Source organism: Vanellus vanellus, assembly GCF_965231255.1.
Source record: "Vanellus vanellus genome assembly, chromosome: Z".
Taxonomy (NCBI): domain Eukaryota; kingdom Metazoa; phylum Chordata; class Aves; order Charadriiformes; family Charadriidae; genus Vanellus; species Vanellus vanellus.
This window is the reverse complement of record NC_138908.1, coordinates 17181711-17195925: the sequence shown is the minus strand read 5'-3', so window position 1 is coordinate 17195925 and position 14215 is coordinate 17181711. Positions and strand designations below refer to the sequence as shown.

At 42.8% G+C, this 14215-nt stretch overlaps 1 protein-coding gene across 1 annotated transcript; it reads right to left on the bottom strand.

The window, feature by feature from the left end:
• Positions 1-5994, bottom strand: ARL14EPL (ARF like GTPase 14 effector protein like). The gene is made up of 4 exons (XM_082497050.1): positions 5964-5994; positions 2282-2401; positions 683-828; positions 1-316 (listed from the first exon to the last, which is right to left on the bottom strand). The coding sequence occupies exons 2-4, from the start codon at positions 2390-2392 to the stop codon at positions 94-96; spliced, it is 480 nt and encodes a 159-aa protein (XP_082353176.1). The 5' UTR covers positions 2393-2401; positions 5964-5994; the 3' UTR covers positions 1-93.
• Between the last annotated feature and the right edge of the window lie 8221 nt (positions 5995-14215).

The window sequence follows — 14215 nt, the reverse complement described above, 5'->3', positions numbered from 1 at the left end:
TTCACTAGAGATAATTCATGAAGCCAAGATTTACTTTAATAAAATGTGAAGAAAGAAGAACTTTGCTCAGGCACAAAAACTATCAGAAGAAAATCAGTCAGGGACAAAAAATGGCAACATGCTGATCACATTGCCAGATTCAGTCTCAATTGTATCATAAACCCATTTCCTATTGCAGCGACATTCTGGTCCACATTTGTTTGAATTGCATTTGGGACAAGGATAGAAGCAACCCAGGCAGTTCTTTTCCAGGCAATCACATAAATCGATGTTATTACAAAGCAGCCTGCCATGTTTGTCATACTTCTTTGTAATTCTGTGAAAGAGAAGAAAAAGTGATTCTCAAAGAATGCTTCAACATGTTCGAAGGCTAAACCAAACATGGAAAACGTGTCCAGGAACAAATATTTCCTCTTTAACAATGTCACAGCATAATGAAATACCAGCATTATATCCTAATTGCAACAGCCACTGTTATTAAAAATGCAAGTTTGCCAAAGAAGTAAATCAAAATTCTCTTAAGTCACACAGAAAAAGCTTGTTTTCCCAGCACAGCTTTCATGAGTAGTAAGAAATCTATCTGTAAAATATTAATGCTTTTATTAATTTAATTTATATTCAGTAGATAGCAGACCAGTCATTTTTTTTTAAGTAAAATATGTAATAAATTAGCACAACTTACTTGGGCTTATAAAAAAGATCTTGTTTCTGTTTCATCTGTGACATGCATGCTTTCTTTTTCTGTTCTCTAGTTTCAGGATTGAAGTCAGCTACCTGGGGTCCTGGATTTTGAAATGCTAAGCATTTTAATTGTTTCTCAAGTTGTTGCTATAAATAAACAACAGAAAGTTTCTTATTAGTACAATAGGAACAAATATTTATTAGCTGCCAAAAGTCCTCACTGGCTTTCAAATGACATTAAAATTAATATTCTTGGTAACTTAAAACAACACAGGTAGTAAAATGAAGCAAAACTTGACCTAAATTAAGATCACATTGTTTAAAATGTTTGTCTAACTGTTAAGTGAGTATTCCTTTGACCAAGTGTGCATCCCAGCAGGAGAGGGAACAACCATGACTCTGAAGACATGACTCTGGTACAGTGGCATGGAGTTTGCAAGTTGTCTTGTGGAAGGCAGAATCATGTATTTTTTTTATTCAAATTTATCTATAGTGCAAAAACAAGTACTATGATTATAAGAATCTCAACTGGATTTGCCCTTATCTGCAGTGGTCCCATAGATGCCTAGAACCCATCTTTGTCCAAATAATCTAGGGGCAAGAGAAGGGTCTGGAGGAGCAACTACTACAGGAAAGAAGCGTTTGCACAAGAGAGGAGTATGAAAAAAGGCAAAGACAAAATTAAAGAAGCTAAACTGATCAGTTTTTGAGAAATAAGAGGGAGCACTTTCTTGCCTATTTTATGGAATTCATGTTTGCAATTAGCTAAAACTGCTGAATAGTTTTGGACGTTAAAACATCAGCTCTATGTATTGCTATTCCACATAGCCCATGTATGTTGACAGGCATGTCTAAAGTCAATGCAAACATGGCCATTGTGTCAAACAACTTCTCTTTGAACAATGACTGTGGACGTTGAACCTACACTTGTCTTTCATTATGCAAAGGCACAAAAATACATGCAAATTTATCTCTTCTCCTCTTAGGTAAATGGTGCTGACTTGCGACCCCTCAGCTTCCCTGGAGGGTGCCATTCCTTTCAGAGTCCACAGTGATTTTTCACAAACAACTGAGTGCCTTCGCTGCTTCTCATGAGCAAAGCAGTGGCAGTTCAGTCCAATCTGCTGATACAGTGATTTAGAAATATCCATCCACTTAAGTTCACTTATTTACAAGGTGGTTTATGCTGTGCATCTTCAGCTGCATCCTCCTGAAAACCTACAGGGCAATCTCATGCACCTGCGTTATTCAGACAGTTCTGCTTTTGAGTCTGGGGTAGATTTTCAGTGCAGAAAATGTGCCTCAGCATCCTCATTATCTGTGATCATAAATTATGCAATTTCAAGTTGGAAACAAATAATAAGCCATGGAGATAGTCCTCCCTCAAAGGGTACTCTTCTATTTCCCTACTTACTATATCATTTGAGCTCAGAAGTGCTTTTAGCCCTCTACATCACTGCACTGCAAACTTGACTCATTTCACTGTTGTTAATACAGATGCTTCCCTATTGACTCTGGCTTTTTATTTTTTTTAATTATGGAAGAAATTTAAGGCAATGGTAAGTATATTGATAATAAAATGGTACTGCAGAAGTCATACCAATTGTTTTTGTGTTATTGAGCAGTCTTTAGCAGGAGAGACATTTCCATCTGCAGATGTTACCTGGGCAGAATTGCTTTTCTTGACTTTTTCTTCTGTATGATCATTCATTTGGCCACCCTTGTGAAATACATACATACATACATATGTGTTAGACTTACACAGAAGTGTGAGATCCACAGACATTTAAGTGAAGGTTTTAAGGTGTGCAGGTGATACACATAATATGCTTTTATGTATCCTTAAACAACAGCAAATGCAGAACAAAATGTGCCTCAGTATTAGCCTCAATTTTAAAGCACTATTAAGATAATATAACTAACATAAACAAAAGCTGTATCACCAAAGCCACTCTATTATTCGTTAAGCAAACCTCGGAAAATCTCTAGTATTTAAATAATACAGACATTTAAAGAAATGCTGTCATCGCTGTATCTGTTGCTGACACTGCTTCACCGCATTGTCACCTTTAATGTAAAGGTGAGAAGCGGTATTTTCACAGAACACATAAAAGCAATCGGCAATGGGCAGTGGAAATGAAGACGACAGCACGCAGGAGCAGTCATTTTGCTTACCAGCAGGTGACACTGTTTTCCTCGCTGCGGTTCTTTTTGCAAGGCTCAAAAAAAGAGCGGGCGCGGGGAGGTGGGGGGAGCAGGAGGGGCCTGGGCATATTCTCTGAGACTATTCAGAGACACCCAAAGCGTGTGTCAGACCTATGACCATAGCAACTAGACTATTCCCTGCAGGTCCAAAATTTTCTTCCTGAAGATTTCGAACAATGGACTAAAAGTAAACTTCTTGGCTTTTAAATCTCAGTCCTCAGCTTTGCAAAAGAGTTTGTGTATAAACAGAATGTGTAACTGCTAGGTTTAATAGAAAAAAAAAAGGTGCATCACTCATTCTGCTAACAAAGCTCCCAGTGAGAACTATGGGTTCTGTAAGTCTTTCCCACAAATGCCATCCATCTCCTCTCCCTTGTCACCAGAAATGGTGGTAGCAACTGTTCAGAGTAGATGTTAACTACTTCTTCTTACCTACGTTGTGAAGCTACTTAGTTAAAACTTTTTATGCAATATATGCAGTTCCAGTGCCTCAGACACCAACAGAAATATTTAAGCTTTTTTGGAGTTTCTCCAACCTTTCCCCAGGTGCTGCCCAGTCTCTCCCATTGCCTCTGAAAGGTAGTGCAGTGGTCTCTGCCAGGGTACCCTGCACTTTGGGAATGTTGCCCAAACCCTGTCCCAGAGAAGGTCTTCATTTCATTGCTGCCAAAGGGCCAGCACACCTCTTGAGAGAAGCAGGAGAGGAGTCCAGGCCTTTAGTTCCCCGTGTTGCAGCCCCTCCGTGCAGGGTGGCAGTCAAAGTGGGAATAGCAATGAAGGAAGGGACCTTGTAGTAACAGAAGAGGATGCTTTTTTGAGAGGTGAAAAGAAGAGCCTTCAGCCTGTTCCAGAGAGGGTTTCTGTTTCTCCTCTTCAGTGACCTGAAGAATGACTGAGATTGTGATACTGTTCACAAGAGGATGCTCTACAGCAACAGTTTTAGTTCTGGGACTTGAGCATCTTTTTGGGATTAGAAAAGGAAAGCTATTACCAGGGAATTAATATTTGCTGTAGGGGTGGGGGTGAGGGGAGCTGCTTTCCTACTGGAAATTTGCTAGGAACCCACAAATAAAACAGGAATGAAGGCTACTTTTCTAAAGTGAGCATTGCTCTTCATTTGCACTCAAGTTGGGGCCCTGATAAGGATTTGCTTCCTGCATCTCCTCTTGTATCCAATCATGCACCCAGCATTGTTAAAGTACTTTATGAATATGTATGACCACCATCCATGCCTGTTTTATTATAGCATGCAGGATTCAGGAGCAGAACAGCCATAAGCAGCTACCAATGTAAACATGCAGTATTCCCACATGTCCTCTGGTGGTATAAATGTTTGACTCCTTTGGAACCTAGGTCCTAGCAGTCAACTGGAGCCAAACACCCAAAATCAGAAGCTACTTTTTAAATATGGGCAGAAAAAGAACAAGCATCTTGTTCCAAACACGTTTCAAATGCCCTTGCATCTCAGTGAAAATATGCTGCAAAGAAAATGTAGCACACTTCTGTCTCCATATATATTTTGAAGATAAAGTGTTAAATTTTAGTCTCCAGGAAAGACACTCAAAAATGAAGCAGGCTGTGACTAGGAAACCATGCAAGATTCAGACACTGATGAGACTCGTGGGACTGATTATCCTCCACAGCATGTTCTGAAGGGGCATTGGGGAACAAGAGAAAGTGTGAGACGCAGACATCACTCTCAAGTCTGCAGAACCTGATTATCCAAAGTATTCTTGGTCCTGAAAAACTTTGCAGAGTTTTTTCATCTACTGTTTTTGGTCTTGCTGTAGTGATAATCCAGAGGCAATGCATTGAACTCTAGTCTCAAAAAAAAAATTCAGCTCTGAGGCCAACCATCAATTGCAGTCTTCCTCCACAAAAACCTGTGTTCTCCCACACCTTTTGAATACAGCAAGTACTTCCTGGAGGTGATCATCCACATCTCAACATCCCACTGTGGCTGTAGAGTGTAGCTGAGAACTGGCAATTTCAGCACAGACCCTTGGCACAGTTTACAAGGCTAAAAGCAGATTAAGCAGCAAAGAAAATCGGAGGCTGTATTATATTAAAAGAGACTTGGTCTTATGCAAGAGACAGATGTTTCTGCTCAGAGAACAGCTTCAGAAGGTGTTGGGATTTGGAAGGAACTGCATTTGTTCATGGTTTTCATAAAAGAAAATTTTCCTGTATGTGCTCTTTCAAGAATCTAATATTCCTTTTTATGATCCTTGCAGATTGCACTGCTGAATAATTCAGATGGTATGAAATGTGGTGACCAGCATTCCGGATGCTTCAGGCCGCTTGATCTTAGCAGCCTAAAGCTAGTATCTCTGCAGGACTTGCCAGGGTGAATGCACGTTGTTTTCAAGTTGTATTTGTTCATGCTGTTGCAGAATTTCTGGCTTAGATCTGTAAGCATGTTCATCACCTTTACCAGGGAAAGACAAGATGTCCCTTTGGCTTTAATCCCCCTATGCCCACATGGATTAGACTGACCCATCGCAATGGTCCCATCTTCCTCATAGCCTAGTTCTGCAGAGATGTCTGTGGGCTCAGAAATCAGCAGTCAGGTTTGTGGCACATTCAAATATGCCTCTTGAAATCTCTATAGGACATCTGGTGCCAGCCAAATTAAGAATGAGAATAAATTAATCTTCCCCAGGATCAACCATGGACTGAGCTGTAAAGATGTGGGAAGTCCACTTAGCAACTAGTCCGTGCCTTCTGTCATAGCCCATGTGCATACGTGTTCAGAAAATGGCCTTGAAGCCAGCTGGGTAACACAGACCAGATGAAGAAATAGGTCTCATCTCCTGTAATTCATCTGGTTTCCCAGAAAACTGATAAACATCGTGACAGAGCAGTGGCCCATTCTGTGACAGGAGTGTGGAGGAGCAAATCCTGCCCTCTTCCAGTAAAACAAAGCAAATCCACATGAGTTTTCCCTCCCATACCCAGAGCCTTTCTGCCATATCTGGAAGTAAGGAATCTTTTAGCTGGACTCTAAGAGATATTTATAAAATCATGTGCATCTTCTGGTTGTCATGCAATAAGCAGAAGAGATCTGCCAGACTTACCTTCTGAAAACCTGCAGTTCTGAAGGGTTTGTGTTCAGTTCAGAGCAGACAGCAACAGCGAAAGGAGGTTCTCCAGAATTGTGAGTTGTACTTAGCAAAGGAAGAAGCTGGCACAGCGTAGGTTTACTGCTGTACAATTCCTCTGATAGTCGAAGTATGATATCAGCCCCGGAGTGACTGAAACAGAAGACAAATAATCGAAATAGTACTCCCCAGAGAAGCAGGCTGAAGACAGTGCAAGGTAACTGTCTTAAAGAACCTCACATGTTCTCTCAGTAATTATGGCTTTTAAACAGTACTTAACACAAAGAGTGGAAATAGATTATATAAACTGGAAATAGAGAGATTATATAAACTGGAATGAGAGTCCTCATGCATTCCTTGCACCTGTAGTATGTTCACAGAGCAAATGTGTGCTTTTGTTTCTTAAAGGTAAGTAAACAAAAACCTGTAGTAACTACTGCATTTTACAGAAATTGAGATTTTTTTAGGACATGGATGTAGTAAAGAAATATTTTACCACTTCAGATGAAAACGTTCTGGATTCTGTTCACCTTCTCCAACAGTCTAAAGTCATCAAATAAATATGCTCCTCAATAGCTAAAGTGACAATGCAACTCATGGTTTAGCTTGCTGCCTTTCAGGATTGTTTGTTGCACTAGTGGAGACAGCTCAGGCTCCTCCTGATACCTCCAAATGCCAATTTCCAGCACACTGCAATCACGGCTTTCATTACTCTTCCGTAGAACACAGCTAAATCCAAATAAACATCCAAAACTGTCAAGTCTTATAAGTTCTCCTGTTGTCCTTAGACAAATATTCCAACGTGTCTTTTATCTTTATCAGATGTATCCATCCATTCTCTGAGGTATTTCACAACCCACTCTGAGGGCAAGTAAATTTATTATTTACCATACTATTTTCTTTCCCTCCAAACACTTTCAAAACCAGAAGCTGAGGCAACAATCTAGCAACAGACCTTAGCTAGGTGATTTAAATACTGGTACACATACCTGCATTTTGTCCCACAGGCTGTTTTCCTTGATGTGAAAAATAAAACAGAAATCCCTCAAGGGAAAAAAAATCACAATCTCCAAGGTACTCATACAACAGCAAGCCACAAACAAAACCTACAACCTATTTTATTCTCCTATATTTTTGCCATTGTTCTTCTGATTTCTCCATATTCTACATATAGGAGAAAACAGGAATTATTAACTCTATAAATAAAAAATTTATAATTAAACCACCTTATGCTTAATATCTCCTTTTTTTTCCATTTTGCTAATACTTATATACATGTATCTGAACTTTTTCTGAATTGTTTGTGCATGAGTTATGATATTTGTTTATCATGGCATACATGATAACATGCAGCCTGCAATCTACTTACAATAGTTTTTACTGAGTGGGAGTTAGGCTACGAGTAAGTGAGGATGTACATGTAGATTAAAATCTTAGGTGACATTTAGAGAGATTGATTCTGGTGGTGAAACTCCTAATGGCTCCTACAGGGACAAGTCTTCCCCACCATGAGCATGTGACTGTAAATATGCCTCAGGAGATATGATGCAAATGTCCCTACTATTGGGAAGGAAAGCAGGGGAAGAAAAGCAGGGAAGTGGTTACTGATTTGTTAAATTTCTTTTAAGTTTCCTGGCCATTATCCAATGTCAAGCTGATTGCTTCTTGTACACCTTAGTGCACTCTGCAGCACAGTGTGCTCAGTAGAAGCCTGCAGCAAGTACAAACAGCGCAGCTGAAGAGAAAAAAGCGCATTTTTCAGCATTAAAAATCCATGTTCTTATCCCATTGGGAAACAGTTCCTTGTGGCTTTATGATTTCATTGTTAAAACGTTAACCCAGAGTGAGGTCTTTGTGGTGTTCCTCCCATTTTATAATCCATTTCCCTCTCTTCCTCCTCCTTCCTCCACCCCTAAAATAAACTGCCAGGTTTATCCAGTGTTTCTGCCTCTTGTTTTCTCCTTTCTGGATGTTCAAATCAGCAGCAGTCATAGGGGGAGTGGAAATGATAGGGAGAAAGCACATGAAAGGCAGGGAGATAATTTTAGCGGCTGAGATGCCAAGGAGAAGAGGCTGTGAAAGGCTTGTGAAAGGGAGAACAAAACACCTTTCTCCAGAGAAGGCTGTAAATCCTGCCTGTCAACCAGCCTGGCACGGGCAAGTCTGACCTATATTCCAGCTGCTGACAGACCACATCATGGCTTACTTATCGCCCTGTCTTCCACACAGGCAAAAGAGAGGCAGCAAAAGGACTTCTTCCTGTCCACTCCTTTGTCACCAAGCCCAAAGCCAGAGATGTGGTGTTACCGTTTTCTTGACCGGTTTCTGGAGGGCTGCCTCAGCACTGGGGTTTGATGCCACCTCCCCACAGCCTAAACAGGAGCCGGGCATCCCACAGGGAAGGTCCCCATCTCCCCCCTCCTCCTCTTCCCTTTATGGGGGGCTGCTCACCCCTCTGCCCCCACACTCACCTTCCTTGCCATGCCTCCCTCTCTGTCCCTGTGTCGCATATAACAAAGTCCCCTCTTCAAACATTATCTCCCGCTCTGTACCAGCTATGCCCGGGTGCTGGTGGCCGGGGCTGTGAGGAGCTCTGAGGGCGAAGACTGGGGGCAGCCCTTTGATGGTTCCAGTCAGCTGCAGGACGAGCCTGAGCCCCTCAGCCAAGCTGGCGGCGCCTCTGGGAAAGCCTACGGAAGAAAGGGCAAAGATGCCAGGCCAGCAAAGGAGTGAGGAGAAAAAAAAAACAAACCACAAAATGAGCGACAACAGTGCGAACCCCAGGGTCAGTGAGGGGGCCGGGGAGGAGGTGCTGCGGGCGCCGGAGCAGGGACTCCCCTGCAGCCCCTGGAGAGGCCATGGTGGAGCAGGTGGATGTTCCCTGAAGGAACTGGGGCCTGTGGGAGGGACCTCAGCATGAGGGGGAAGGAGCAGTGGCAGAAAGGAGCAGTTATGGACTGTCCTTAACCGCCATTCCTCCCTCCTGCTGGGCTGCTCGAGGCAGGGAGGTGGAAGGGTTGGGAGTGAAGATGAGCGAGGAAAAGAGGGCAGGGAGTGAGGCAGTGTTTTAATTTTTGGTTTTGTTTCTCACTATCCAGGCCTAATTTTAAATCAAAATAATTTCCCCAAGCCAAGCCCATTTTGCCCATGACGGTAACTGGTAAGTTATCTCCCTGTCTTTATCTCAGCCCACGAGCTTTTTCACCTCATTTTCTCCCCGCGTCCTGTTGAGGAGTGGGATACCATCAAGATGGGCGTCCTGCACCTAGCGAAGGTCAGCCCACCATCACTGCTCAGGTCCTTGCCTTGGAGAACACCCCATCACAAAGAAGGACAGACAACGGCCCCTGACAGACCAGAGCCCATCATTCCTCTGTCACGGGGGAGATTTTGACCACTTTAAAAGCCACTGCCAGAGATAGCAGCACAAGTGGTTTTATAGAAGTAAGACATTGTAAAATTGAGACTTAATAGATGGCAAAGTTCACTCTCTTTCTTACTGCATAGAGGATATAATAGTGATTCAAAGTTACCAATACAAAATCTTAGTGCATTATAATACAAGGTTATGCACGATATCGGTCACTTACCAAAGATGTGCAGTTGGTGAGGGGTCTCTCAGCCTTGAGGAGTAGCCCTGAGAGGCTCCCCAGCTCAAGGGGAAACCACTGCCATGCTGCCAGCTGCTTAGCAGGGAGAGCTTGAAGAAGGCTCACTTGGGCTGTCATATTTATGGGACAAAGTGTTTGGCTTGCAGTCAAATTGCATGTGATGGAAAAGGTGAGCATGAGACTCCTTGTACCCACAACTTCCTTTGTTCCCTGACAAATGAGACTTGGAAGAACCACCTGCTATTCTTGTGTTAATCACGTGGTTGGTGTTCGAGTTTCCAAGCTCTTATGCATCAATGCTCACTGTGTCACCCTGTTCCTGCATGAGCTTTCAGAGAACAGGTTGGAACTAGGGAAGTTCTTGGCCTGATTACATCCTAGGCCTTTACTGCCTTTGGAGACTGAACCAAACTTCCACCCATTTGGTCAAGGAGTCAGGTCCATCCATTACACCCAGCTCCAGAGGAGTCCCTGCACCTCTGGCCCAAGGGATGCAGAGATGATAGCTCTTTTTATCCTCTGTGAGTCACTGCCCAACAGGAAATGTGGCGAGACTACATCTCTGTTCATTTATGGCACTTCAGCCCCCATCTGCTTTTCCCTACCCCATACTCACCTTCCTGAGCCTTGTGCCAACACTGAAAGGAGCAGGCTGCTCCACCTGCCTCAGACATGTGTGCCATCAGTGCAGCCAAGTAGTGTGGGGCTCGCACCTTGACCATCCAGCCCCCACAATGAGCTGCTTTCTCCTCACCTGCCCGGGAGGCTCCTCAGGGTGCCAGGGAGGAAAGGGGACATTGGCAAAGTGGGGCAGCGGGGCAGCTGTGCCAGGAGGTGCAGAGGAGCAGTTGGCTGGTGTTCTTGGACCTTGCCTGAAACAGCTCTGAAGTCTCTCTTCCTGCTGGGAACAGCTTGGCTTGCAGTGATGGAGAAAGTAGCAGGAAGAGCATGTCACAGCAGGGGGACAAGCGGCGACACAGGATTTCTTAGTGCCAGCCCTGACGTTGGGAAAAAAGCTGTAAACTGTTTGCTGTGGGGCAGCTGGTGAGGGTGGCTGCAACAGAGACTATGGGACTGTATTCATGAGCACTCTCAGGGTTTAGGCAGTAGGGACTGCTGGTGGGCCAGAAACTTCCCTGTGTTCTATCAGCTGTGTCCAGCAAGCTCAGCAATGGACAAAAACACCCCATCACACACCAAAATTGCAGCCAGTCAGGGGAACACATGGCACCACTGCTCAAATATATTTAAAAAAGATCATTTGGGGGGCAGGAGAAAACAAAGGAAACAAACTGGAGGAGACACATAGAAAATGTTGGGGACACAGCTGGAGATGCACACTTGGGAGAAGGTGCTTTATGCCAGAGGAAGGATGCCTCCAAGGTGACTGTGGCCTGTGGGCAACTTATGCCAGGGCAGGGGCACTGGTGAGGAACTGCAGATGACCAATGCTGGGCAGGGACACACCTGAAGACCCTGTTCTAGATGAACAACACAGGGTCTAAAAGAACCTTAAAATATAATATAATTCTTCAAAATACTTCAGGTTGAGTTTCTATGAGGAAAAGAAGCAGGGCAAGTAATGGATTTAAGACGACCCTGAACTTCTCCCTCTTTACACCATTCTTCTCATTCCCCTTGGATTTTCCCTTGCTCCTATAGCTTCCCTCATTTTCTTTCTCATCCTGTCTCTAATTTGGACCCCTGGTCCTCTCACCTCTTTTCATCCTCTCTTCCCAATTGTTCTGGACTAAACTTCCCATAATAACATTTTACCCCTAAGCCCAGGAGGTACAAACCATTTCCTTTCAACCATGAGTAACCACTCAATGTCTTCCTGAGGCCCTAATTCCCCATCCTTGCCAGCTCCCAAGTCTCCTGCCCTGTCATGCATGCATATTGTAAAGGCAGAACAAGTGTAACTTTTTGACTTCCATAATCTCAAGGCAGAGGGTAAGACTTAGGGAAGAAAGCTGGTCTCTTCCCATCATATCTGCTTCTTTTTCCCCTCAGAGCCTACTAAATACATCCTATCAATGACACCTCCTCTTACTGAAAATTGCCCCATACACACACATTTTCACAATTACATGCCCCATAACACATACACAGTCTGTGTAAGTACTGTAAAAGCTCATTTCCTGCAGTCCTATCCATGTCCTCATACTTATTTTCAATGAACTTCCTTTCACCCCAACTCCCTTTGCAGCTTTCCCAGCTCGCCCTGGATTCCTCCCGTGCACCTCTTCTTCCCTTGCTGCATCTCCCAGTTGCCACTCTCCAAACCTCTGTGCTCAACTTGTACTCAACAGGAGCAAGAATTGCTATTGTATGGTTGTCGATGTTACACACCACCAAGTGGAAAAGTGTGGACTCTGGAAGCAAGAATGATTCAGATCTGTTTCTACTCAGGCACCTTCATCATTTGCCTCTGCCATGAAAACTGTGCTGCTGTACTGCAATACAAAATGTCAGCCAAGAGGCACACATTAGTCATGAGACATGATCTGAAAATAACTTCTTATTTTAAATCATTTTACTACTTGTTTACCAATTAAGATTTTTGTTCAGTAGAGAGAAGAAAAAGATAACAAAAGAATAATAAGGAAGAGTGGTTAGAAGGGAAGAGTGGTTGGAAGGAAGCAAAAGGTTTGAACCTACTGAGTTTTGGGGTAAAATGTTACAGGAAGTTTAGTCCATAAATCCTCCAACAACGCCTTTCTTAAGCTTTGATTAGCCCATATGATGAGGCATGCAGAGCCAGTGATTAACTAGTGGGAGTCACAGGAAATGCTGAAACAAAACCCCTCTAACTCATGACAGCCTTGATGACTTCCTCTGCTTTCTGAATCAGCTTGATGAAGACTGTCAAGAATGCAGACAATTTTCACTGGTACTACCGTTAACTAGATCAAACGCTAAAGAGGTCAAACGATTCCAGCACAAACCTGGCTGCACCAGCTTGCAATTCCCATACACCAAAGGGATCCTCAGATAGCCTCAAAATATTTACAATTTTTTCTTGCAGCCATGAGGAGGAGGTTCATTGCAGCCAACATGGCAATGTTTTCCTTAAATGTATACAGATGGTGCCAGTGAAAAATTCTTTGTATTAATAAGTCTGGTTTTTATTCCTTGTCTCCTCATACTGCCGTACTCTAACTTGGGTTTCGCATTCCCACATAACATTGTTTTCTGTATTAACCTGAGCACTACTACAGTAATTTTTTCATAATACCATTACCCCGCAAATAAATAAATTGCATGGACTGAGGATCCCATATTTCTTCAACCAGAAGCTAATACGTACTACTATTACTAATGGAATGAATTCTGTCTGTTGCTTCCAAAATGCTGCGTAAACAAGATGATTAACCCTATGTCTACATCAGTGATCAGCACATTGCAGTAAGAATGGGAACACTTGGTGATGTTCCAGAGGGGTTAGTTTAGACGAGTTGCACTCCAGTGCCATGGACAAAATGGTCTATCAGTTGCACACCAGGACACATTGTGTCCGAGATAAATTTAATCCAAAAAGAATCCAGTTCACACACTCCAAGATTGTCCTGGAGGTTGAAGCATGCTAAACTGAGACAACTGGGAGGGTCACTTCAAGAGCACATTCCTAATCAATCACATATGTGCTTGTAGACACATTAAGCACAAATCTGCTAAGGAAAAATAAAGGTTGAATGACGAGGCATTCATTTATTACAGTTCAAATTTGAGATTCCTTTAGTCCTTTCATCCCTTCAGCTCTGAAGCCATTCTCGTTTATGTTTCAAGGCACTGTTCTAAATTATTGTCCTCTTCACAATTTACAAACATAGAAGTGGAGACAGATCCGGATCACAAGACAGATGCCGATCACAAGACAGACTTGCCCAAGGTCACAATACAAATCTGTCTTGGTTTTACCCCAACTAGCAACTAGATACCACAGCCACTCACTCACCCCCCCTCCAGCAAGTTGGAAGGGAAGAGAATTGGAACGGTAAAAGTGAGAAAACTCGTGTGTTGAGATAAGAACAGTTTAATAATTGAAATATAATAATAATAATAATAATAATAATAATAATAATAATAATAATAATAATAATAATAATAATAATAAAATTGCAATTGCCAGTCCCCGAGCAGCAGCCCACTGGCCAACTTTCCCCCTAGTTTATATACTGAGCATGACATCATATAGTATGGAATATCCCCTTGGTCAGTTGGGGTCAGCTGCCCTAGCTGTGCCCCTCCCAACTTCTTGTGCACCCCCAGCCTACTCACTGGTGGGGCGGTGTGAGGAGCAGAAAAGGCCCTGACTCTGTGTGAGCACTGCTCAGCAGTGACAAAACCAGCCCTGTATTATCAACACTGTTCTCAGCACAAATCCAAAACATTGCCCCGTACCAGCTACTATGAAGAAAATTATCTCAGCTGAAACCAGCACAAAATCATAAGCAAAACAGCATATAAAACTTTATCAGCTTCCTCATGGTTTTTTTTTGCCACAAACTTTTACCACACCTTTCATTCTGATATTCAGAGAAAAAACAAAGGATTTAGGACTGTATCTATATATTACATTATTATTAGCAATGCATCCCTACTAACATCTCATCC

Coding starts and splice junctions, on each gene's coding strand:
- ARL14EPL (XM_082497050.1), bottom strand. CDS start 2,392: ATGAATGATCATACAGAAGAAAAAGTCAAGAAAAGCAATTCTGCCCAG. Junction 829..2,281: donor CAATAACACAAAAACAATTG/GTATGACTTCTG, acceptor GTTTATTTATAG/CAACAACTTGAGAAACAATT. Junction 317..682: donor GATCTTTTTTATAAGCCCAA/GTAAGTTGTGCT, acceptor TCTCTTTCACAG/AATTACAAAGAAGTATGACA.